At 39.4% G+C, this 27,965-nt stretch overlaps 1 protein-coding gene across 1 annotated transcript in view; it reads right to left on the minus strand.

Moving 5' to 3' along the window:
• Positions 1–702: 702 nt before the first annotated feature.
• Usp31 (ubiquitin specific peptidase 31) overlaps positions 703–27,965 on the minus strand; it is a 101,878-nt gene continuing 74,615 nt past the window's right edge. Inside the window, exon 16 of the mRNA XM_063226657.1 lies at positions 703–27,889. Coding sequence (XP_063082727.1) covers positions 26,319–27,889 — 1,571 coding nt within the window. The 3' untranslated portion in view covers positions 703–26,318. The remainder of the gene's footprint in view (positions 27,890–27,965) is intronic.

The raw sequence follows: 27,965 nt of genomic DNA on the forward strand, positions 1-27,965 counted from the left end.
AGAAGGATCCCAAGGCCAGCCTGGGTAACTTAGCAAGACCTTGTCTTAAAATATAAATAAATTAATAAATAGTAAAGCATTTTTAAAGGACTAGGGATATGGCTCAGTGTTACAGTACTGGAAAAAGAAAACAAAAGAAAAAACAAAACCCTGGGCAGACTGATGGGATCTACCATGAACTGTAGAGCTGCAGCTGTAACTGCAGTTCTGTGTTTTGGCTGTAGGAATAAGGGGTGAATTCACTGAGGACCCTTAGTTTCTAAGGGCACCGAGCCTTGGGTCAAAGAACAATGACCTCTTCCTCCTGCCCTGACAGGCCATAGAAAACACACTTAGAACCTCAGCTGGTTGAGAGCCACCCCGAAGGTGACCTAAGACGCAGAGGTGCATACATAGTCATAGTTGTAACCAATACTGTAGATCAGGGGTATGTGGAATTAAAGAGAAACTTGGTAGGAGAGCTGAAGAGGGGATTGACCTGCTCACAGAATCAAGAAGGGATTTTCTGCACTTGAGATGAATACAGATCCACTGGGTGATGAAAATCCTTCTATCCATACTTTCAGTCCTTCTCCCCCCACCCCCTTCCTACTCTTTTCAACCTCTTCTTGGAATCTTGGAAAGTGATAAAATTGTTGTCAAACGAAACATATATTAAGGGACAGGCTATGCTGCTGAAAGGAAGCCCCAGTGACAGGCAGCTTAAATATAATAATTGGCTTTTATTTCCCTCCAAGTGGGCCCACAGCTGAGCAGTCCAGAGCTGCAGGATGGCTTTGCCTCCCGTGACACGTATCTTCTGTTTCTGGATCCAAGGCAGCTGCTCCAGGTATTGCCAATTTACAGCCAGCAAAAAAAGGAGAAGAGATGAAGGAGAGGGCAAAATGCTGCTTTTTGAAGATATGATTTGGAAGTTGCATATATCACTTCTTTTTTCACTCTTGTGGTCAGAATTTATTCATGTGACCATACCAACCTGGACAGAGTCTGGGCAATGCAGCTTCTGGCTGAGTAGGAAAGAATGGATTATGAGGACAATTACAAGTTCAAAGGCAGAAGACAATGTCGTTAATCCAGAGAAATCAACGTCTCTCAATTTCTGTTCACAGTGCCTAAGCGTTGACAGAAGTTCCTATTTCATGGACCACAGCGAGGAAACTGATGGTCCGACCAGTTCTAAACCACAGTGTTTCCCCCAAACTCCAGCCATTTTAGACTGCATTTTAAAACCATATTTATCACCCATTTCCCATGCAAAATTATATCACAGCCCTTTTATACTAGAGCTCCACAGCCCTTTCCTGACCTCATCAGCAGTTCTACGTGCCTCCTGCAGATTCTCCCGACTTATTCACCAGCTTGTCTGTTAATTAACAGGAAATACACTCTAGATTTAAATACTGCAAGTATTAGACTACCTTAAACCAGAACTATCAGAACCATCCAGAGAACTTAACAATATGCAATCATCCAACCTTACCTGACACGAACTGAATCAGACTCTCTAGAAGAGTATTATCTTCTAAAAATTTCCAAGGGGATTCTAATATATAAAAGGAAAGAAATCCAGTGCTTCCACATTCAGAATGCCACTAACCTTCCACAGAAGTCAGAAAAGGATGGTTCCTTCCTACCTCAGAACAGACTGGGCCAGTGTGGGCACTGGCTGGGAAGAGGTAGTTCATCTCATAAACCTAAGGAAGGCAAGAGGGATTTGTTTTCTTCAACAGGTCAACAAGACAGAAGAAGATGTAGATTTTCCCCCTTAAGGTCAATATCCTAACTCCTGCCTAAAGATCCAATCATATGAATTTTTCAATATTGTACAAAGGTGGGCCACTGTGTTCTGTGGCCCTTGTTCATCCAGTCATCTTGGATGAAGATTAGGGGAACCATAATCACTAATCTAATTAATACCAAGCAACAAAATTTCTCTAAATTCGTTAAATATATGAAACAGAGACACAAAAACTGTTAAACAGCTTAACCAGGTCATAAAGTGATAAAGCTGGGATCTGAACCCAGGAGTCTGGTTCCAAAATCTGTGACAAACCATTGCCCCAGAACATTTCTACTGCTGGAAGGGAGTAGTCATTTCCACTTCCATGACTTGAAGCCAGAAAGAAGGTAATATTGGATCAGATGGAACAAAGATCAATAGAATATCAGAATGTACTGGGAAACCTCTACTCTATCTCCCAAGAAGGTTCTAAAGAAACAGGTAGAGGATCAAGTCCTCTAGTCCTCTCACCCAGCTGCTCCCCAGGTAATTCTACGCTGCCACCTAGAATATCTGCAGTAGCCTGCTTTCTGAGAGTCCTGCAGGGAGACAGGGAGCTGCCTTCCTTATCCTCCTCTGTGCCCAGGATAGTTCATTAAACACAGTCCACCCAACTGTGGACATAGGGACTTCCCCTGCTCTCACTGGGCAGGGATAGTCCAGCCCCTGATATATGGATGGAAGCAATGCCAGAGATGGGCTCTGTGCCCTCAGCTTACAGGGAAAGACTGGCTGCAGAAGCCCATTATCCCTGACACACAGGCTCAGAAGGAACACAGGTTCAGAGAACACAAGAGTGGTTGTTAAGTAGAAAGTACCATGCATGACACCCGTTTGTTATTCCGTTTCTGCACTGTCATTCTGACAAGCTTGGCCTGACAAAGGGGCATTAATTTTTCATGCTGCCCTGCTGCAGACACACAGAATGGTTTGGAGCAATGATAAATGAAATGCAAATGTGGCTGGCACCCAGTGCTGAGGAGCTGAGGATACAGGTCACATCACACTCCTGCCTCATCCTTCTGCCCCATTACACTACCAGTCGCTGCTTTACATTTGCTCCCGTGGCTCCATGAAGCAAGAGGTGACTGCCGAGGAAAGGGAATACGGTATCCTCAGTTGGTAGCAAGAAAGTTGATTAAGAAAAATTCACTCCCCCAATAAGGTTTCTAATCTCTTGTTTATCTTCATTTAGACTATCCTAGATAGATGTGTTTTAATTGCAAGGCACTTCCATTCTTTTTCTGGAAACAGGCAGGGCATACATTATAAAATAAATAAATGATTAAGAAACATCTAATTATTGTTATTAGTTGCTTACTTGAAGGTACTTCCAAGCTGCTTCTTATTAAAGTCATTCATCATGGAGCCACCGTGCCCTTTCCAGAGGCACTGTTCCCAGGGCCAGAGCGGGACTTGCTGTCTCCCACAGCATGAGATGCTTAATAAACACGGGCAATATTGATGGCTGTGAATTCCTCCCTCAGTCTAAACTCCAGCATGATGGATTGATGTTTCCTAAACATGGAGAATATTTCTCTGGCCATTCATCAGCCCTACCACAAATACAGGTGTCAGCCTGAGTAGACGTCAGACCCTAACTGCTTCCTCCAGAGCATACGTAGAGAAGCCTGCATTTCCCACACAGGGACCTCATCAATTTTTCATGCACTGCAGTCCCTAGGCTTATTAAATATTTATAACAATATCATTATTTACCAAACAAGTTACCAGCCTACAACAGAGCCCCCAGAGCAAGACTCGCACGTGTATAGAGCAGAGCTCTCCCTTCAGCCCCTCTCCCTCTGGAGAACCTCGGGGCACAGGTGATTGGACCTAGCAGAAAATTTCTGTGCCTTCCCCTCAAATGTCTTCTGAGGTCTCTCCAAGGCTTTGGTAAAGGGCACTGCAGAGCCAAAGGGGCTTACTCTGATGGAGACTCAGACACCATGAGACAAGGGTGTCATCCAACAGGGGACCCATTACGGCCACCCAGATTGTCATATTAACATCACCCTTCCCCTGTTGCCTAAGTCACTCTTTTCTCTGATTCCATGGTCAGGAGCACTGATGTTGTAGGTAATGGCAGATTATAAACCTCCAGGCAATAGACAAAGAACCTCATCCACTCCACACAGATTTATTGAACATCAGCAGGTGCAGGGCAGGACATTGCCTCAAAAGCTGCAGACCACGCAATGTGGCAGACACCATGGCTGCCTCCTGGACATTTTCCAAAGTGCTTTCTATGCCTCGCTCTACTCCACCGTCACCCCAGATGGGAACGCCAGATACTGCCTTTACTTTCTTTGTCATTTGGTCACAGGCTGGTGACCCAGATCCTTCTGAATGGGATCTGGGGAAGGCTTTCAGAGTGGAGATGGTTCGGTATAATGCTTAATTTTCTGCTTAAAGGAGACATAGGTGGAAGAAGATAACATTCTCTTAAGGTGATGTCACAGATGCACAACTGTAGTAGCTATGGAAGAGTAAGTCTGAGGACAATACTGAACATGCTGAGAATAGCAGAGAGTAGTGTTGGCTGATGATATCACTGAGGTAGACAGCCCACGCTGGAGCTGCCCAGCCCCTGAACTCCCCATTAAGTCAGCTTTAAAGTATCCCTCCATCATTAGAATGACGCAGTAATAAACATTGTTGCTGGCAAGATCCACACTGATCGATGCTAGAATTAGTGAGCCTAGTGTTCAAGAAAAACAGAATATTTATGGTCTGAAAAAGTATACCCACAAAGATAGATAATAACTATGAAAAAATAATTTACAGTGAGTGGTAAAACCCACCTTCACCAAATGATCAAGGTTAATATCACCAGTAATAAGACTCCTTACTCCCCATGAAGCATGGAGAAAAGCATATTGCTTTTGTGGTTTTCTTGCCAAAAAACACAAAACCTCAATCAATTCACAAGCATACACAGGAAAAACCTAAAACTGAAGAGTATACAAGCATCTAGCATTCCTCAAGAATGCCAAGGTCATCACAGAGCAGCTGGAAGAACTGGAGATTTAAAAACTAAATCCAATGTAGGATGTGATGTTGGATTCTGACAAGAACAAAGTCATTACGGTAATGTGGAAGAAATCCAGATAAAATCAGTAGTTTGGTTAACAGAATTGTACCAATGCTAATTTCTGGCTTTATTCATTGTACTGTAATTATAAAAGCTGCTGATACTCTGGGAATCTTGCTGAAGGATATATGGTAATTCATTGAATTGTTTGTAGAACTTTTATGTAAACCTAAAAGTTTTGTGTTCTAAAAAAAAAAAAAAAAAAAATCAACCTCACCTGGCAAGCACAAGGCCCCAAGTTCAATCCTTGGTTTAAAAAAAAAAAAAACAAAGAAAAAAATCAACCTAAAGACGCTTTTCTACATGGTTACTAAAATGTCATCATTTTCTGAATGTGCTGTAGTGAAAATACTAAGGGATTACAAAGAAAAGGACAAATGCTCAATCTAGGAGTCCCCTTGTAGTAACTGCATTACTAAATTACAGTTATTAAATGCTAAATACAGTTACAATTACTAAATGTAGTTACTAAATGTGTATGTTGATTATTGCATTTTCCTATTTAATGTAGTAAACACTATTGGAATAGTGAGGAGGGAAAAAAGCTTTGAAGTAAATAGTCTAAGTTCATAGTTCACGTCCAAGATCTACCATGTTTTATTTAGGTTTTTTTTTTTTTTTTTTTTTTTTTTTTTTTTTTTTTTTTTGGTCTTTTTCCTTTTTATCAGTACCGGGGATCGAACTCATGACCGCCTCCTCACAAGGCAGACACTTATGCCGCTGAGCTAAATCCCTAGCCCCTTATTTAGGTATCTGTAGTTAAGTTATTCACTCTTTATGGAACTCAGTAAGTATATGTATAAAATTGAAAAAATAAAAAGGAGCTGGGCATGGGGGCACACACTTGCAATCACAGCACTCTGGAAGGCTGAGGCAGGAGAGTCACAAATCCAGCCCAGGCAACTTAGCAGGAACCTGTCTAAATAAGTAGATAGACAAGAGGTGGGAATGTAGCTCAGTGTGAAGTCCCTGGGTTCAATCCTCAGTACCACAAAAAAATTTTTAAATTTGAATTTTTAAATTTGAAATTTGAAAAACGGTGATATATGTGCATCCATGTTTATAGCAGCACAATTTGTAATAGTCAGATCTTGGAAACAACCCAAGTGCCCATTAACTGATAAAAAAGATATATTTTTGTACAATGGAGTACTACTCAGCTATAAAGAATGATCACACTGAGATATTCATAAATAAATGTATGCACTTGAGACCATACTCGTAAGTGAAATAATCAAACTTACATGTATAAATAACGTATAGTCTCCCTAGTGTAAGAAATGGTAAGAGTACATAAGATTTTATGGAAATCATGGTTCCCCATTACTTTGCTTTGAAGTCTTACAATGTCTTCATTGGTTGGAATGGTTTCATTCTGTTTTGTTTCACTGTATTATGTGTGATGGTATGAACAGCTACTTCGAAGAAAACAAGACATCATGGCAGCCATTGCTGATTTAATATCATCTTGCTTTGAAGTCCTATCATGCTTTTGTTCTATTTCCATTGGTTTTATCATGTTGTATCTTATTGGATTTTAATATGAATAGTACAAATTTTTTATGGAAAATGAGATACAGTAGCCATTGTTCATTTTCTGTTATTTGGTTTTGAATGTCCTGTAATACTTTCATTCTCTTGAGTGGTTTTATACTATTTTGTTACATTTCATATTATTGTGTGTGGAGGTATGTTCAATTATTTTAAAGAAAAAAAGATATTATGGTAGCCACTGCTAATATCTGGTTGTCTTGTTGTAAAGTGCTGTGTTGCTTACATTGTTCTGTTCTGATTTGCTTTGTTATGTCCCCTTGTTTTATTCTCTTCAAAATAAAATTTAAAAAAAGAAAAGTGGAGCCTACTTTGGTTGGATGCTCAATTTCCTATAACTGAAGGAATCCAAACCAGCACACATGCATCAAAGAAAAGACAGATCAAAGATTCTACTCTCATGGTAACTACATTTCACATAGGAAGGAAGATGCTGAACCAGTGAACAAAGAATTTCAGGAACTGAGAAGTACTTTAAAATAAAATGGGGAATGACTACAGAGTAAGACAGCCACATTAGAGATGGTGGCCCAGGGAATTTTAGAAGTTCCATTTGAGACAAGGAAGGGCTCATCATATGAACATCCCGAGGAAGAGTATTCCTAGCAGAGCGAAGAGCAGATGTCGAGGCTTTGTGTTCAAGACACAAAAAGGCAGACTCAGTGTCTGAAGTGAGGGACAAGTGATACAAAGTAGTGCTATGGTCTAAATGCTCCTACCCCCAACTCATATGCTGAAATTTAGTCCCCAATGCAGTAGTGTTAAGAGGCAGGCATCTGCAGGTGACTGGGAACAGAGGGCTCACGACCTCATAAGAGAGGCTCAAAGGATCTTGTTTGCCTCTTGCACAGGTGAAGACAAGGAACAGGTATAATCTCTGAAAAGCAGGCCCTTCCCAACACTTAACCCACTAAAACTGAGAACAATACATTTCCACTGTTTATAAATTATCAGAGGCATTTCATTATAGCTACAAGAATGGGTAAGACAGATGGGACTGGAGAAGCAAGACAAACGTAAGAGGCTAATACAGGAGCCCAGACTAGAGATCAGTGATTTGGACGTGGATATTGTTGAGGGGGAGAAAATATAGGCACATGTAAGACGTGACTGCAGAAGTGGAGGTGAACAAGACTTGTACCAATCACATTGAAGGGGGCTTGAGGAGAATAATCAAAAATGGACCTGATTTCTGCACTGAGTCATTAGGGTGGAACATGATGTTATTCCTGGGATAGGCAGTCTGGGTTGTGGGAATGAGGGAAAGGAACAGAAAATCAGGCATGTTTTGGTATAGACCTCCTATACAGGTGATTGTTTTTTGTTTTCCTTGTTCTGCTTCTGGTATATCAAACCTGGGCACTGTACCACTGAGCTACATCCTCAGTTTTTTGGTTTTTTTTAAGTTTTTCACTTTGAGACACAGTCTTGCTAATCTGCCCAGACAGGACTTGAAACTCCAGGCCTAAGCCTCCCTCAGTACTGCAATTACAGGCATGCACCACAGCTCCTGGCTTCCATACTATATTAATACCAACTTACCTCCACCTTTTCAATTTGTCAGGAAGTTAGTCCCAGATGTGGTTGTTCTAATTTTCTGTGATGAAATTCTAGGCCAATGAACCGGAAGATAAATGCCAGTAAGGGAGAAAATTCTGTTTTGTTTTGTTTACCGATAGAACACAAGTCCCAGATGGTGCATGGAACAGTAGGCATCCTTGTTGAATGAATGACAGAATAAATGCTTAATCTTACATGTCATGACCCAAAAACTGATTCTCTTAAAAAATACAACCCAGCCAGGTGTGGAAGCACAGAGAGGCTAAAGCAGCAGGAAATTCAAGCTCAAGCCTAGCCCAGGCAACTTAGCAAGACCCTCTCTAAAAAAAAAAAAAAAAAAAAAAAAAAAAAAAAGATGAAAAGGGCTGGATATACCTCAGTGCACAGGCTCTAAGTTCATTCCCAGAACTGAATGAATGAATGAATGAATGAAATAAGCAGTACAAAAAGCTCAGTCCCTTGCTGCCAACCAGGAATAGGATGAATTGTCTCTGGAGAAAGATTGTCTTATCATCCAGAACCCTTACAACTTTGCTTCTACATGTTGCCTAGCATTAAATCAAGAAAATATGCCAAGCAGAACAAAAGAAAAAGTAGTAGAAAGAAATGCACATGTGACTCAATACTAGAGTTATGAGATACAGGTTTTCAATTAAAAACATGTTTAAGAAAACAGACATGCAGATGGAGAATTGTACCAATCTAGAATTTATAAAGAGTACAATGGAAATGCTAGAACTGAAACCACAATAACCAAAATTATGAATACAACTAGATGGGTGTCTTAGTCACTCCCATCACTGGACCCAATATCCAATATCCATAACTTAAAAGAGAGGTTTCTTTTAGCTCATATTTTTTTAGAGGATTCAGTCCATAGTTGACTGGTTCTAAGACAGGAAGGAAACAGTGGAAGAGTCTGATGGAAGAAAGCTGCTCACACATCATAGTGGTCAAGAAACACAAAGAGGGAAGGTCCCAGGAACGAGAATACACTCTTGCAGGTCAAGTGCCAGCGACCTACCTCCAACGAGGCCCCACCTCCTACAGCAGTCAGCTACTGAACTTATCAATGGATCAATCTACTGATGAATATAGCATCACTATGGTCCAATCACTTTCCCCTAGTTTTTTTTTTTTTTTTTTTTTTTTTTTTTTTTGTCTTTTTCCTTTTTATCGGTACCGGGGATCGAACTCACGACTGCCTGCTCGCAAGGCAGGCGCTTATGCCGCTGAGCTAAATCCCCAGCCCCAAAACCCCTCCTCTTAACACATAAGTGTTTTAGGAGACATTCTAGATCTAAACAATAAAAATTTACCAGAAAATTGTACACAGCTAGGGCTGAGAGAGTTGGTAAATAAAAACACAGGATGCCCAATTCAACTGGAATTTCAGGTAAACATTTTATTTTACTTTTTTTAGTGTAATTGTGTCCTGCTGTGGTTTGGACACCCGTCCCCCAAAGGCTCATGTATTGAAGGCTTGGTCACCAGCACACAGCACTACTGGGAAGTGGTGGGACCTTGAGAAGGTGATGCCTAGAAGGAAACTGGATCACTGGGGCTGTACCTTGAAGGGGACCTTGGAGCTCTGGCCTTGCTCTATCTCTATTGGCTTCCTGGCTGCAAATATGAGCAGCTTGCTCCACCATGCACTCCCACAGGATAAAGAGCTGCCACAGGCCCAAAAATAAAAAGCCAAATGACCATTAACTAGACCTCCAACACTCTGAGCCAAAATAAACCTCTTCTCTTTATAAATTGGTTCTCTGGGGTATCTGTTATAGTAAATCTAAGTTGATCACATAAATGCATTCAAAATTTCGGACATGCTTATTCTTAAAAGTATTCACAATCAGAAATACAAACTTAATAAGATTTCTTCATTTCATCTGGCAAGGCCAGACACAACTAAAAGGAAGACTCATTTTGCCAAAGATATCCATGATAAAAAGGACTAAAAAGATGAAAAATGTTTGAAGGAGTGAAAGAGATGGTTGAGGCCTGGTGGAAGTTATAAAATAGTCTCAGAGTCTTAAAAAAAAGGCTAGAAAAGTGGATTAGAAGCAACATTTAAGGCAAGAGTAGTTGTGTAGTTCCTGATTCATGAAGAGATAAACACATGCACCTAGGTCCATTAGAATGTAACCGAGAAACAAACACGAGCAAACTCAAAGCCACAGGGGTGGGGACAGACCTGCCTATCTTGGAAGTTTCATCATAAATTTATAACTGACTCATCAGCATAATGAAACAGAAGTTCATGAGACAAAAATTAAAGAGAATAATTTCCAACTTAAACTTCTATTTTCAGAGAAAATAGCTTTCAAAAGTAAAGTCAAAAAAAGACATTTCCAGTCAAATAAAAACTAAGAGAATGCATCACTTACACAGGCTTGAAAAAAAACAGCAAAGAGTTCTTCAGGAAGAAGAAAAAAATGATCCGAGGCAGAAACAATGAAATGCAGAAGAGACCTGGGCTTCTCCCGCAAACTCCCGCCTTCTCTGCAGGCGCCCTCCTGGGACCCAGGAACTCAGCCAGAGGTGCACACTGGTAAGGCCAGAACCATGCCCCTCCTGTGTTCCTGTGTCCCACAGTCCTGGCCATCCATCTCAGGACCCAGGAACTCCAACCCGTGACACGCGCCTCCACAGTCCCACCCCTGCCACTGGGGATCCTCCCACCTCCTGGACCCAGCATTGCTGTTGATCTTCGGCTCCCTCACCTCCCCCCCAGAACCTTGGACTGCAGTGGTTTAACCATGCAGTATCCAGGGGAGATTCAGTAAAAAGAACTCAGCAGGCTTCCATCAGTGAAGTGAGTTTGTCCCTAAAACAGGAATAGAGTTTGCCACCTTCAGTGGATGAACAGGAGCAACAGTGAAGCCCCCTCCAGAAGTAGGCGATAGGCAAGCTTGGCAAGTGGATGGGTGAGTCCTTCCTCCACATGGAGAATATCAGGTAGCTTGAGGAGGGTGCCAACAAGGCCTTCCCCAACCTGGAGAAAATGAAGGGGACCCAGAGACACAGTAGGGTCCCAGATGAGACAAACACAATAAACAGGAGGATCTGGTGACTCTGAACAACATGTACACATAACAACAACAGCAACAAGGGGTTGATTTCCATCAATACTCCTAGGCTTGTAAGCCTAGGAAGAACATTGGACTCACCCAACAGGCCCTGCAGGAGGAATTCAGGTGACGGGCCCCCCCCTCTTCATTGTGGGACCCAGCAATTGGACAAACATCAACCTTACAGTAGGACTGCAAGATACACACTACCAACAGTTGACATTAGTGGTATTAAAGGATCAAATATTAACCCAAAAGGGGAAAATGGCCAAAAAAAAAAAAAGCAAAATGCAATCTCAAACATCTAGTCCACCAGGAACAAGTACAGGAGACATTGAAATAGAGGACTTCAAAAGTAACACACCAGAAATCTCTGAAAAGATAGCAAGTGAAATAAAAAAAGAACTCCATGAGGCTATAGAGGAAATCAAATTAGAAGTAATCTCTCATGTAAAAACAGAAATAACAACTATAGTAAAGGAGTTGCTCAGCACAGCGAGGGAAGAAATAGATTTAAAAAAAAAAAGTACAGGAGCATGGGAAACTGATTGAAATCCTGAATAAATATTATAGAAAACAAACAGAATTCATGAAACAAACTCAAAGAGACATCCAAGAAACAAAAATTTTATTGAAAGCTGGCAAAACCATTTAAATGAAGCTGAAGATTCAGACCTTGAGGACAGTATTGCAATTAGCAATCATGAAAAAATAAAACTTTTAAAAATAACAAAGCAGCATGAAATGACAATCAGAAGCTTCAAAATGATGCCAAGAGAAATAATATAAGATTAATAGGCATCAGTGAAGATGCAGAAGTCAATGTAAACGACATAACCAAGGTAAGTAAAAGCAGAAAATTTCCTAAACATGAGGAAAAATCTGATATACAGATAAGGGAGGCATACAGAACACCAAAAAATCACAACCACACATAAATGTACATCCAGACATATAATAATTAAGATCCCAAACATCCAGCAGAAAAACTGGATACTAAAAGCTGTCAGAGAAAAGACACAACTCACCTATTAAGGAAAGCTCATTAGAATCACAGCAGACTTTTCAGCACAAACCCTCAAGTCAAGACGAGCTTGGAGTAAGTCCTAAAAGAAAACAACTTTCCCAGACTGATGTACCCAGAAAAACTTTCATTCAAATTTAATGGAGAAACAAGATACTTCCATGACAAAGAACAACTGAAGAAATCCATGTCCACCAAACCAACCCTAGAAGTGTTGAAAGACATACTAGATAGAAATAAAAATGACCACAATCCCCAGAACAACAACAGAAAGAAACCACCAGGTAAGACAAGCAATTAAACAAGGGGGAAAAGCAGAAAGCAAACAACTGGAACATAACATGGCAAAATCAAGCCAGTACATATGAGTTATATCCATAAATGTAAATGGCCTCAATTCACCTATCAAAAGAAATAGGTTGACAGAATCAAGAAACATGATCCCTGTATATAAGAAACACATCTGACCCAAAAGGAAACTCATAAGTTAAAAGTCAAAGGATGGAAAACAGTATTCCATGCAACAGGAACTCAGAAAAAAGCAGGGGTAATTATTCTATTTGCAGACAATGTGAACTTCAAACCTAAAATGATTAAAAGAGATAAAGAAGGTCACTACAAACTCGTTAGTGGAAAAATTCAAGAGGAAGAACAATTATAAATATATATGCACCAAATACAGGAGCACCCACCTATATAAGACAAATACTAATGGACATGAAAAACCAAATACACAAGAATACAATTATGACAGGGGACCTTCACATCCCATTGTCACAAAGAGATAGATCAACTAGACAAAAACCCAGCAAAGAAATAACAGAACTGAATCATACCTGTGATCAATTGCTTAGCAGATGTTTACAGTGTTCCACCCAACCACATCAAATACACATTCTTCTCAGCTGTGCATGGGACATTCTCCAAAACAGACCATATATTATCCCATAAAACATTCTTAAGTAAATGCAAAGGAAATGAGATTACCCCATGTGTAATATCTGACCATAGCGCACTGAAATTGGAAATTAATGGCAAAAGAAACTGCAAAACCTGCATAAATACATGGAAATTAAATAACAAACTTCTGAACAACCAGTGGGCTACAGGTAAAGAATAAAGCAATACCTACAATTCAGTGAGAATACAGAAACAACATACTGCAATCCACGGGATGCAATGAAAGCAGTCTTAAGAGGGAAATATATAGCAATAAATTGTCATATCAAGAAAACAGAACAAGCACAAATAAACAACCTAATGCTTCATCTCAAACTTCTAGAAAAAGAAGAGCAAGTTAAACCCAAAGCTCATAGAAGAAAGGAAATTGTAAAGATTAGAGCAGAAATCAATGCAATTGAAACTAAAAAAAAAAAAAAAAAAAGAAATACAAAGAACTAATGAATTGAAAAGCTGGTTTTTTGAGAGAATAAACAAAATTGACAAATTTCTAGTTAACCTAATCAGGAAAAAGAAAGAAAAAACCCAAATTCATGCAATAAGGACTGAAAGGGGGGAAATTACTATAGATCACATGAGAATTCAAAAGATCATGAATACCTACTTTGAAAATCTCTGCTCACATAGAATGGAAAACACAGAGGAAATGGACAGATTGCTAGAAACATATGAACTGCCAAAGCTCAACCAAGAAGATGTAGCAATTTTGAATAACCCATTATCAGCTATTGATATTGAAAACATAATTAAATACTTACCAACAAAGAAAAGCCGAGGTCCTGATGGATTCACAGATGAATTCCACAAGAAATTTAGAGAAGATTTGACGCCAATACTCCTTAAACTCTTCAATGAAGTTGAAAAGGAAGCAATCCTCCCTAAAACATTCCTGGAGGCAAGTATTACTCTAATACCAAAACCAGAGAAAGACCCAACCAAAAAGGAGAACTATAGGCCAATCTCACTAATAAACATTGATGCAAAGATTTTCAATAAATTACTGGCAAACAGAATGCAGCAAATCGTCAAGATAATACATCACGACCAAGTGGGATTCATTCCAGGAATGAATGGTTTAACATACGCAAATCAATAAATGTAACATACCACATCAACAGAGCCAAAAACAAAAACTATATGGTCATCTCAATAGATGCAGAAAAAGCTTTCGATAAAGTCCAACACATGTTCATGATAAAAACCCTTCAGAAACTCTGAATATATGGTGTCTACCTCAATCTCATAAAGGCCATCTATGACAAACCAACAGCCAACATTATACTAAATGGACAAAAACTGAAAGCTTTCACACTAAAATCAGGAACAAGACAATGATGTCCACTATCACCACTCCTATTCAACAGAGTTTTGGAAATACTAGCCAGGGCAATCAGACAAGAAAGGAAAAGAAGAAGTTAAACTATCACTATTTGTAGATGACATGATACTCTATATAGAAGACCCGAAACACTCCATTAAAAGACTACAAGAGATAATAAATAAATTCAGCAGTGTAGCTGGATACAAAGTCGATGCTCAAAAATCAATAGCATTCCTGTACACTAACAAAAAGCTCGCTGAGAGAGGGAAGTATTGCCCCTCACAATAGAATCTAAAAAAATGAAATACTTAAGAATCAACCTAACCAAGCATGTAAAAGACCTATATGCTGAAAATTAAGCTATGCTAAAAAAGGAGGGATATTAGAAAATGGAAGGATATTCCTTGCTCTTGGCTAGGAAGAACCAATATTATGAAAATGGCCATACTCCCAAAACTGTTATACAAATTTAACGTAATCCCAATCAAAATACAATTGACATACCTCACATATCTAGAGAAAACACTCCTAAAATTCATTTGGAAACTGAAGAGACGTAGAATAGCAAAGGCAATTCTGGACAACAAAGGCAAGGCAGGAGGCATCTCAATTCCTGACCGAAACTATACTACAAAGCCATGTGATAAAAGCAGCATGGTCCTGACAAAGAAATAGACCTGAGGATCAATGGAACAGATTAGAAGGTACAAGCACAAGTACAAAGACACTCAGCCACCTGATATTTGACAAAGGGACTCAACATGTTCACTGGAAGGACAGCCTCTTTAATAAATGGTGTTGGAAAAACTGGCTCTCCACATGCTAAAGACTGAAACTAGACCCATGTATATCACCACGCACAAAACTAAATGGATCAAAGATCTAAATATTAAGATAAAAACACTAAATCTACTAGAAGACAAGGTAGGGCAGAAATCTTGGGAGACATAGGGGTAGGCAGAGAATTCATGAACAAAATGTAAACTGCACAGGAAACACTTGAAAGAATCAACAACTGGGACCTCATACTACTGAAAAGTTTCTGTACTTCAAAAGAAATCACCAAAAGAGTGAAAAGAAAACCCACAGAATGGGAAAGAATTATAGCCAGCAACCCCTCTGACAAAAGACTTACATCAAGATCATCTAAATAATTGAAAATCATGCCCCCCCCAAATTCAAAGACCCTCTGCAAAAATGGGCATCTGAGATGAACACACAGTTCTCAGATGAAGATATACAAATGGCAAATAAATACATGAAGAAATGTTCACCATCACTGGTCATTTGAGAAATGCAAATTAAAAGAGCACTGAGATTTCATCTCACTCAAGAAAACAACTGATAACAAATGTTGGCGAGTGTATAGGCAAAAAGGAACTCTGCTCCACTGTTGGTGGCAGTGTAGACTGGTGCAGCCACAATGGAAATCACTATGCAGATTTCTCAGAAGACTAGGATTGGAAGTTCCATTCAACTCAGCTATTCCCCTCCTGGGTATTTTCCCAGGAAACCTGAAAGGGTCATGTCACAGTGATATATGTGCACCTATGTTCATAGCAGCACAATTTGTGATAGCTAAATCTTGGAAACAACCAAAATGCCCACCAACTGCAGAGTGGATGAAAAAGATGTGGTATTTTTATACAATGGAATATTACTCAGCTATAAAAAGGCTGATCTTGAGGCCTTCATAGTGAAATGGAGGTAACTTAAGACTATTCTCATAAGTGAAATACCACATTGTCTCTAGGATAAAAAGTAGTAAGAACTGTAGGAGTAATAAAACCCAAAATGTGTAACTGATATTGTAAAAAAGAGAGGAAAAGTGCTCTAAAGGATATAACAGCATGTATGTTTAAGTGTGTAAGGTAGATGACCATATTACTAAGTTTTTGTTGGATCATTAAGCAGAACTGTTCCCAGTCTGAATGTCCACTTTGTATGCTTTAGTTTTGTAACTTAAACAACAATTTTGTAACTATTTCTAAGATGACAGTATGTAACTTATCAACTAGTGATTTCTTAGTTTTTTTAAAATTCTGTATTATTGCTACCCTTTTTTGTTTTGCTTTTTTCCTCTTTAAAATTTTTAAAAAGAGAAATGCAGAAGAGAATAAACAACAACAGTAAATATACTAGTAAATTAACTGAATATTGATTATGGAATATTAATAAAGTTAAATGTACTTACAATTCTTAATTCTAATGCAAAGAGCAAATAGTAAATACGGATAAGCAGTGTTACAGTGTATCACATCCCTAACAGGCATAAAAAGAAACTACTGCTTTTTTGGACTCATAAATGCATGCTGACAGCACAAGGATAATGACTTTAAAAGAGCAAAAGAATAAACAGCAAACAGCAGTAAAAGTTTACATTCCAAAAAAACTGGGGTGAATGAAAAACAAGGAAAAGAAAGATACAGGTGGGCAAATACACCAACGAACAGTGAGATAGCATTATAATTGCATTAGTAAGTATATTAAATACAAATAAGCCAAACTCAATAAAGTCTGTTAATAATCATGCAGATACCATTGCCTGCATTTTACAGTCAAAGGATCTGAGGCACAGAGAAACTGAGTAAACTATGCTGGATGCTCACACAGCAAGCTGCTATAGCAGGAGTGGAACCCAGCATCTTACCTCTAGGACTAGGTGAGCACATACCCTGCCAGGCACTTACTGCCTCCTCTCCATCCCCACCACCCAGCCCAGACTCCTGCAACAAAGTCCTAACTGGGCTCTGCTGCACCACAGTTGTCCTGATGACCTTGCTATAGCACAAACTGATCTCTCCCTTAAATTAAAATCTCTTGCTGGATTTTCATGATTTCCCTGCTCCCTCCTCATCCACTGCTTCCTGTCCTACATTCTACTAAGACTGGACTTTTGGGATTTCCAAAAAGTACAGTGGTTACCCCTGCCTGCAAGCTGTGCTCTACTACTCCCTCTTCTGACCCACAAGAGTAGCCCCTCTTCCCAGTGCTAAGTTATAATTATACATGGCACCACTACAGCCCTTTCTGTGCCCAGCACTGTGCTGAATGCTGTAGAGGCACCCTTCTCATTCAAGCTTCAATTCTACATATAAGTACTTCTACTCAACCTGCAGACAGAAAGGTTTACTCAATCAAGTAAATTACTCCATTCAATTTATTGTCAAGCCAGCAAATACTAAGTAAGCACCACGTGCCTGGGTAACAGACCAATCTGCCTGCACTCATATGCACCATGCTAGTTGGTCATAAGTGACAGGTAAAAACTACGGAGAAGGAAGAGACTGTGAAGTGGGTTACAGTGTTTTGAGAAAGGACCAAGGGGGGGGGGGGACCAAGGAAGGCAAGACTGAGTAAAGAGGTTAATGAAGTGAGGGATGAGCCATTGAGGTCTCAGGGAACATTCTATTCTAGGTCTAGAGGGCAAAATTCACTGAATGTCATCTGTAAACCACTTGGACCCCTGACCAGACAGTCAGGTATGATCATATGCCCACTGTTGGACATACAGGAGGCACTGCCAAAGGACCAGGACTTAATTTTGAATGACAATAAACTAGTACCTTTCCCAGATGACCTCCGTGGACTTGAATCCTAAGGCTGTCGCAGCCTCTCACCGTCCACAGTGCACAATGCCCATGTCATCCACTCTTCCCTCCTAGGAGTCAGGCCTATCTTATAACTTGTTTCTGAGTTCTTGAAACTGGATCTGTATACTATGGGCCTCTATGGATTCTTTCTAAACAAAAAGAAGGCACAGGGGATAAAGAGAAGATGCCACTAGTAATAGGGAGGGAGGCCTGATTTTGACTACTAAGTTTTCACAATCACCTTCTCACCTTACTCAAAAAAGATGGAGCTGTTAAAATCCAAAGAGCAAGCCAAACTCATGCTGTACCTCTGAAAGGGTCTAAGAAGTAGAGCAAAAGGCTACTGGGTTATACATGCAAAAGCCATGTCCTCTGTGTAGCAGATGTTAGCAGGGAGGAGGAAACACAATCACTAACACCAGAGCAAAATCAGGATTGAATCCCAAGGTTTAGCATGAGGTAGACCCAACCTATCCAGGGAGAAACTTCCAGATGAAAACGAATGGACATCCTAAGAAAGGAACAGAGTCACCAAGGAAAACCAAAACATCCACGTGGGAGAACCTGCTTGGGTTCCTGCATGGGGGAGAGCAGGAGCACTGGCCTGGGGACAGGCAACCCACCACTTCCTGCCAAGTCAGTGGCCTCCAGTGTCTTATGGGGCACTCGAACACATAGAACATGTGGTCCTGGGCAAGGATCATTGCTCTCCTCAGGGAGACTCAGAGCTGTTGACCAAGTATTTGAAAATAACCCTCCAAATTCTAAGGAATGAGACAAAACAACCTTCAATATTTGCATAACTTCTAAATCTACATATTTCATGAGATGTGAACATTTTCAGGTGTATGAAACCTCTTAGATAATCAGCATGCTACACAGTTGAATTCTCTAATAGTTCATAGAACTCAATTTCACCATTTAAAACTAGAGAAGTTAAAGTGCCGTGCCTTGGGTTTTTACAGCACGTGACTCACATTGGTTTTTGGTCAGGAACACCACACTTCTTTCACCCATCCCTAACACACAATGCTGTGCTTCAGGAAAACAAGATTTTCTCTGTGATCTGGATTCCAGCTTTGGGAACATATGATGGCCGGGGGTACCCACCTGAGAAACTTATGCTACATTTCTGCTCAACTCAGCATTCTCACATTCAGAGATAAGTCTAAGAACCAGTAGGCCAGACTCTGGAAAAATATTTAATAATAACGATTTCTACTGCCCCCAAGTGGTCATATGTGATGTGACATCTCCAACAGGCAATTCTGAAGGAAGGGAAAGATCACTTAAGTGCTCTCAGAATAGGATGGTTAAAAAGAAGGAAAAGGAAAGAAAAAGAAAAAGAAAAAAATATATGTATACATAAAAGGCAGTTAAGTTTCTTTTAGTTCATTGAAAAAATGGTTTGTTCTTACATTATTTGATCAATCATGTATCAAATACGGTTTGTTCTTACATTATTTGATCAATCATGTATCTTGTAATCTGAGCAACTACTTTGAAGATAATAATACACTATATTTTAACCAAATTTCCTTTAATCTTGTTTTGAAATTCTCATTGTTGTGGGTTTTTTTCTCTTAAAAAAAAAGAATAGGATGACTAAATACCAAGATACTACATATCAGGGCAAAACAGGAAAAAAAAATGGTCCCTTTTCTATTGGTATTTTCCCCTACTCCAGAAGTTTGGTGAGATAGGAAAAACAATACAGACTGCTAAAAGTCTACTGGAATTGAATTAGAATGAATTCTTATCTGGCTCCACAACCCAGGTCAAATTACCTCTGATTTACCATATAGTCACTAATTGTGAAAATTATATAAACACAGATAGGATTTTTAAAAAACTTTTACACTTAACATCGCAATTTAAAAGCATTTTGTATAGGTCAACACAGTACAAATGCTAACAGTCAACAAAAAGATACAGGCTGGCAAGAGGGAGAAAAGAGGAATATGACTTGAAGAGGGCATCATGTAATAAATTTATTATATTTAGTTACATTTTCGACTTTTCTCTTAATTCCAACTGTATACTATATAATAACTGCTGTTTCAGAAATAAAATGTTTTAAACATAAAAATATAAATTCTGTTTCTTAAAAGTGCATACACCTTGAATAATAAAACATGAATAAATAACAAAAGTCAGTGACATATCTCATGCACTTGGTCTAAAATAATTTAAAATGTAAGATACTTTTTTCCAGCCACTAGAAAAGACATCCTGCCTTCCATCTTATTGTACAACTAAAGAAGAAAATTACACAAAATTTTTCACGGTGCATGAACAATACCAAAGCATTTTGTATACAGTGACATGACATGCAGCTTTTAGGACAACTAGAGAAATTCCAGTGTAAATATGAGAGTTCAATCAAGAGATACGTTAGTAACGGTACCTAAATTCAATTTTAACCAATGGTGAGAGGCACGTTTGGTGAGCAAACCTATATGAAACACAAATGCGTATCTGAAAGGCCTACAAAGAGAATCTCAATTTTAGAAACACTATCTGCCTCTCTATTGGGTATAATGACATCACACCATTTAAAATAGCACCTAGGATATTTCATATTGCATTTTCATGACTATAAAACATCTCTTCCATACTAGAAGGCCTTTCTAAAGAAGCATTTCCAACACAGATTTTGCCTTCTATCTTTATTCCATAAAATGTTGAAAATATCAGAAAAACTGTTTATTTTGTAGGCAGCATAACGCTCAGAAAGGATGAAACCACCTGCGCACAGTAGATTATTTTGCAGATGTTGCAGTGCATTCAGCTCACCACAGATTAAAATTAAATTTCATTTGCCTCCATAGGATAACATAAATTTTTGGATGTTTACTTGTTTTTTTTTTTAAAAATTACATGAAAAAATAGCAGTAAGTTACCAAAACAAAAAAAAAGATTCCAAGTAAAATGTTTCATCCTCATTTTCAAACTTAAAAGAATTCCAGAAACTATATTCTGGACTAGTAAAAACTACCAGAGAGAATGAGCTAAGTAGGAAATCAGCAGCAGCCTAGAAGTTGCTATTTTCATTACTACAAAAAGGCAATCGTTCTATCAAAAGCAGGGAAGGTTTTGCAAGGCCTGAAAGTTTGTTTTTTATTTTCTTTTCCCACATTTTCTAGCTTATGATATTTCCCTCTCCCCCACAAGTCCCACCACAGAATCTAGGAGACAGGCTCAGGGAAAGCACACAGACCCATCCATTACTCTGCCTACGCTAGCAACTAAAATCACCTATTCCCATTACACTGGCAGGCATCAGCCAACCACAAACGCTCCACACTCTCCAAACCAGATACTGATACAAGTAGTTCTCTATTTTCCTCTCCACAAGAACTGAGCAATTGGAGTCACTCCAGAATACTTCCTATGGCAGTGATTCTCACCATAATTCTTGGCAAAGGGACAGTGATCCACAGTGGTTCCTACTCCTGCCTGCAAATTAGAAACACACAAAAACCTCGAGATATATGGTAATTCTTGGACCTACCTCTACACTAATTAGCTCAAAATCTTGGGAGGGAGACCCAGACATGCAAAATTCCCTAGATCATCTTCATGAATGCTGGGCATCACCACAGATGAGTCACTCAAAACGGGCCTAAGAGAATCTCAGAGAGGGTATATGTGAGAATCAAAAACGCTTCTCACATCAGCTATGAACCTCCTTCTCTCCCCAAATGGAAAACACTGGTTTTAAATGAGCATCAGATAAATCTAGACCCAAATCTACTGTACAACACCATGTAAGTTTCAGGGCCTTGTTCTTACTGTAATCAGTGGGAGGGAAGCTCCAAGCCTTCCAAAACAGCCCTCAGTCTCTACACAAAAGCATTTTAAAATTGTTAGCACTATTTGAAGCCACATTTTTTTCCTTGTGACGACGAATTCTATAAGATATAAAAAATTAAAATCTATAGAAAATGGCAGGTTATTTTTAGAACAAAATACTTCAGGAAAGTCTTCAGGCTAAATACACTATGTACATCAATGTATGCTCAACATACCTAATTTCACTCCTGCCTGCAAAATATTTATTTTACACACAATCTCGTCAATGATAAAAAAAATCAGTAAAGAGAAAAACATGTAAAGCAAACCAAGAAGTCACATTCATGCTCATCTATACTGATTAGGCCACATTTCAAAAATTACAAAGTCAAAAATAAAGTTCCATAATTTAAGATTTGCATTCTTAAAACTTTTTAGTATAGCCTTTTTTTATTGGTTGTTTGCATAGGTAGTAAGAGCATGCTTTCTAGGTTAGATGAAGGGCATGCAAAATTGTTTTTATTACATGGGTTAAAATTTGTCATGCTCAAAATGCAGCTGCAAAAACAAACACTTTGGGAATTGATCAAAGACAGTATGAGATATTATTTATTTAAATAAAAGCACTGGATGACCCACCCCCAAACATGTAGTCAGATTAATAATGTACCCTTTATGAAATTAAAGGCAAAATAGCTTGCACACTAAAGCTATGTTTTGTGTTTATGACAGGCACTGGTTTGTCAGCAAATTTTGTCCCTCTCAAATACAAAACTCCAGTGTGCCTCCAGGACATATTTTATTGAATCTGTGCTTATAATTTGCAGATTATCTCACAAATCCAATCCAGGAACACTAGGTATCTTTATTACCTGATAACAATCATCTATAGAGAAAATATTAACTTGTCAGAATGTTCAGTAATTCGTCAATGAAATATATCAGATGTCCATCTACTTTAAAAAATATTTGTTTGAAATAAATGAGCTTTGTTCACAGCTTTTCTCGGCTTCATTTTCCCGGAAGCTGCCACTACTGTTCCTGTCTTTTCAAATGATAGTTACTTTAGAGGGAAGATATCCCTCTAACACATAAAAAAATTCCACACATCTATTGCATCTCATCATGGATGGATATACTCTAATGTACAAGTGTTGTGAAATGGATTTTTCAATCGCTACAGAGCAGAGACAGCTCAGTAGATATGAGTGCAATGTCTCCAGTGCAGTATCTCCAGAGATGAAGGGCACTTTTGGTTTCCAGACAGAATGTATGTACTGAAGAGGATCACAAGCCTTAGCCAATCGACCAGAATCCATAAGATCTTTTGGTTGAAAAGGAGTATCACTCCTTTAGAGATTATCAGCATCCTCTGATTTATCAGCTGTGTCCTCAGGACTCCTCAGCTACAGCAAATCCCTGAGGCTTTCAGCTTGCCTTTAAATGCAATGCAGGCCTTCAATGAATGTTTACAGAATAAATGAATGATGAAAGAATGATTTCAAGAGTTTAAGGTAGCCTCATAGATAATGACAATATTTTAGTATATACAAATACTCTCACATTCGCTTTTATTGATCCAGCACATTATTTTCAGTTAGGCTGCTGTCAGGGTGAGAACATACAAAAAGGGAAGGAAGCAGTGTGAAACAAGAGGAGCTCACTTGGCTTCTCTGTGCTTCCACACTAAGGGATTACAAAGGTGTAGGACTGTCTAAAGAGGTGATACAGCTTCAGTGCCCTGGATTTTTATAGAAAAAGAAATCAAGAATAAAAAGTTACATATATATAACTCAAACAAACACTGTAAATCCAACTTTGTAATTACGTGTAGTGCTTACCAAGAACTGTGGCGATTATTTGGTGCCCATCAGGAAGTGACTGTACTGATTAGGCCTATCTGGCTGCTGACTAGAAACTCAGGCTTACCAACCTCAGCAGATCATATGCATTCATTGTGCCAAGTATCACAGGGGTAGGGTGACAAAAAACAAGTTTCTAACCCTAACGAAGAACTGAACTGAGCCAAGTAACAATGTTCCTAAGATACTTCATTCTTCAAGAACACCTTTAAACTTTTGGACAAAATATCTTTTTCAGCTGCTTCAAGTTGTACCTAGCTGTTAGGAATAGTGAAATTTTCATTCTTTGCCAACTATGGAAATATAACAGCTTAATGATTACTAGACAATGTCATAATACTGATTTTTTAAATTTAATTAAACCTGAAACAAGGACTAAACTCCATAGACATATATTTACAGGCTTATTATAGTTGTATTTCTAAATCTCATGGAAAATTAAAGAGATTTGTACAGTTTTATAGAAGACATTATACATAGTGGAAACTCCATCCGTACAGGTCTTCAGAATAAAAATACCACCGTGAAAATAAAACTAGTTTCTACTAATACTTAACTGATCAAGGGGAAAAATGTGTTATTAAAACCCTCCAACTATTGTCAAACTATAATTTTAAGATGGCTTCAGAGCCTCAGATAAGAAATTTCAAATAGCATCTATCTGCTAAACAAAGATGAGAGATTCAAATTAGATAAACATTCAATTCCTGATAGTGACGGTCCCTCATTTGCTACATCTTTCTCAGGAAATAAAATATAGGAAAGTTAGAGCGGTGTTGTCAGTATGCCATGGGAAGCAATGTAGTGTGGAAGGCAGCCAGTCACCTGCAATTACAGACCAGCAGAGAGTGTTGCTGCTCTGGAAAGCCACCAAAATCTATATGGGCAAACCTAGTGAAGTTGCAAGGGTAGCAATAAGTGCAACGGGCAATGAGCTTATGTTCAGTGAACTGTATGGAGCAACATAGTAACTTTTACAAGAGTGAGTTATGCCAGTCTTAAATATTGTGAGGGTCTAAAATTCCAGTCACTCTCAATGTAAGTGACCTCCAGACTTGCAAGTTACCAGCTCATGCGTAAATCAGCGGCAACACAAAGTTAGGTAACCTACTGGTAATATTTCCCAAAAGATATTCATGGGAAAGAAAGAAAAGAAAAAAGAAGGAAGGAGGGATACAGTGCAGAATTCACAGCATGCTTACGTGTTGCGATTATTCATACACAGCAGTTATAAGAAGGGTGATGATAAATGGATCTGTGCACCAAGAATTCAGAAAGAATTTCAACAGTTTATGACCAAAAAGAGTAAAGCACATAAACTAACTTAACATGCTGTATTTTATGGCAAAGTAACAAAAAGTATTCAAGGAGTATCATGATTTTGACTCTTTTTTAATATTAAAAACTACAGAAAAAAAAGCTAAAACTTAAGTAGGAAAATACTGCCAGGCGACTTTCACAAAGTTTGAGAAAGTACAGATTTTGCTTATCTGATATTTCTGTGAGGTTTCCTTTTTTCCATAAAAGAAATGCAATTTGTACTGACAATGCCAGATGGAATATTCTCCAAAACCTCCTTGCAAGTTCTTGGTATGAAATGAAATCCTCAACACAAAGAAGACATAAATGAAAGGCAATCTTAACAAAGACTGATAAACAGAATCTGAAGTCATACATTGCTTCAACGTACTATCACTGACTCTTGGCAGGAGGCAGTTTCTCTCCAATTACAAGATGAGGAAACAAGCATGCAGACAAGGTATAGCATGGAGCCTTCAACTTCTAACAAGAAAAGTGTAACACCAAAGAACGAAAGTGGTATCAGTTCATGTCTCCAGTTTACAGCACATTCCTTTCCAGGTATCTTTCAAAGGTATTAACTGCTCTGCTATAGCTCAAAATCCCAATAGCCTTAGCAAGCAAATATAGAAGAAAAATAATTTAACTAGTGATTGGCTTTCTGGTTATCCAATTGCCAGCTGAGGACATATTCCAAGTGTCAAGACAGGTTAGGTTAAGCACATCTCTGCAGATATGAAGGTAGCGAAAGATTTCATAACTACCCCTGAAACCTTCTATCTGTGGCAGTAAAAGAAATGACACAGTCACCCATATGTCACCTTCCTCTTTAATCCATTTACTGATGTACTGATCCAGCCTAGACCAGCTGAGTATATATACCTGAGAAACATTAGTGTTAAAATATTGCCCTTTACAAAGACTGATAGATGGGGCAAAAGTGCAGAAAGCAAGTTTTTCCCTCTGTTTCATTGTTAGTTTCACAGTTTTTGAGCTCCTGGTGCCACATGAAAATTCCAGTGAAGACAGATCCTGCTCAAATGAAAATAATGATAGCTTAACTGGTTCACAGGCTTCAAAACCCTAGGGTCCAATGAAAATCATTAGAGTTCTCGAGAAAGAAATATGTACATTTGCTAAAGGGACTGTCCAGGGTATCATCTACAATTATTCCAGTTAGCTTGGTATTGATGCTTTGCCTATGGCTGTTATTTGGTACAATGACAGAATAAGGCGACACTTTTCACAATTTGCAATTGAATTGTTCTCACACGCCCACACGCGCACACACACACATACACACACGCAAAAAATATAAAACAAAAGAATAAAGGGCTTTGGTGGGAGGGGGAGCTTCTAAATAAATAAACATCTTTACATATAAAACACTTGGATTGCAGGAATATCACTGAGGTTTCTGAGAAGGCCGTGCAGAGGTTTGCATGCTAGCAGGTAACTTTTTAGAGGCTTTCTCAGCAGACTGCCTGCCACTGGGAGACACAGGAATTGCAGAATCTAACTGGGAAGACTTGGATTTGCGAGCAGACAGCAGGGAATGTTTGGCAGAAGCAGGGTCCTTGGAGACAGGCTCCTTTCCAGCTGCATTTGCATTTGGCTGCTGGGAGCTTTGAGGCTGGTAGCCTTTCTCAGCTTTGTCATCCACGACATTCTTACCAACCAACTTGACAGAGCTTCCACCAGCCTTTTTAGAGAGCAAAGTTGTCTTGCCAAGATCAGTTGACCGCCGAGTTTCTTTCTGTCTCAAAGCAGACTTGAAGAAAGACAGCCCCTTGTCCTCAGACTTGCTATCTCTCTTCAGACCAGACCGCACACTCGTGCTGGGGGAGCGTAGGCTGGCCATGGAAGAGCTCCGGACATGCCTGCTGTCGCCTCTGCCCTCCCCCACTCTGGCCTGGCTCACCCGAGGAGAGCTGGGTTTAGAGGTGGAGGTGACGCTGGCTCTATCAGAACCCAGGCTTTGTCTGGAACCCTCTCTACTCAAGGTCCGATCTGAAGTCCTGCTCTTCCCAGGAGGGAAGGGGCCCCTGGTGGAAGGGCTGGAGGCTTTTTTGGCAGATGAAGAGGAAACAGTGTAAGTGAGGGTAGCAGCTGACTTCTGCTTCTGTGGTGAAGGAGATGATATAGAGTCCTGGGACTTAGGGGATGCCTCCTTTCTGGGTTGGCCAGGGGCCGGAGACGAATGCCTTCCACTGGCCCTGGAAGATGAATCTGCTTTGCTTCGAGAGCGGGAATGCTTTAGAGAGACTTTTATTGGAACAGGAGAAGAAGGGGATGTACTTGAAAGAGATGAGTCCTGGCTTGCCAAGGCTGGCCTCCCCTTCCGCAAGCTTTTATCTGGCTCAGAAGTGCCTTTGGAACTGGGAGATCTCTTGGTTGTGCTCTCTGGTTTCTTTGTAAGTGAGCCTGCATGGCTCGGGGGCTTAACCTCTTTGACTGGAGAGCTATCTACAGAATCACTCTGATCCACATAAGCAATTTGATTATTGTTATCAAATGGATCAGAGACTGGAGGTAAGTGATCCCCTTGTGCTAAGTTTTTGCTCTGTGTATCTGCAACACTGGAGTTCAATTTGCGGTTGTCTGATTCATCTCTGAACATACCTTCCATGACAGCCAACGGGGCCCGGCCTACAGCCTTGTTGTGCTCACGTCGACTGTGACCATCACTTGATTCCTGGTAACTGCTAGAAAGATTTCTCAAACTACCAAAGCAAGAGATAGAGACCTTATCATCCACTGCCTCCCCGATCTTCTCCAAGGTAGAGGCAGAGCTGTGAATTGGAGAGTCCCCTGAGAATCGGGAAGGAGAATTGGAACGCAATTGCAGCTTAGCAGACAGGGACCAAGAAGGTCTCATGCAATTTTCATTGACGGCCAAAGGGCTGGTGACAGAAGATCGGGATGACAAGCTCTGACGCTGGACACTTCTCACAAATGGTCGAGTTGAAAAGCCTCCTGAACAGAGCAGAGAATTGTGTTAAGTTAAACCAACAAAAACATTCTAGTAACATCTTAAGATATTGAACAAAGG

This window comes from Cavia porcellus, unplaced genomic scaffold, assembly GCF_034190915.1.
Source record: "Cavia porcellus strain 051 isolate PalLab524CR breed Dunkin Hartley unplaced genomic scaffold, mCavPor4.1 scaffold_16, whole genome shotgun sequence".
NCBI classification, from domain to species: Eukaryota; Metazoa; Chordata; class Mammalia; order Rodentia; family Caviidae; genus Cavia; species Cavia porcellus.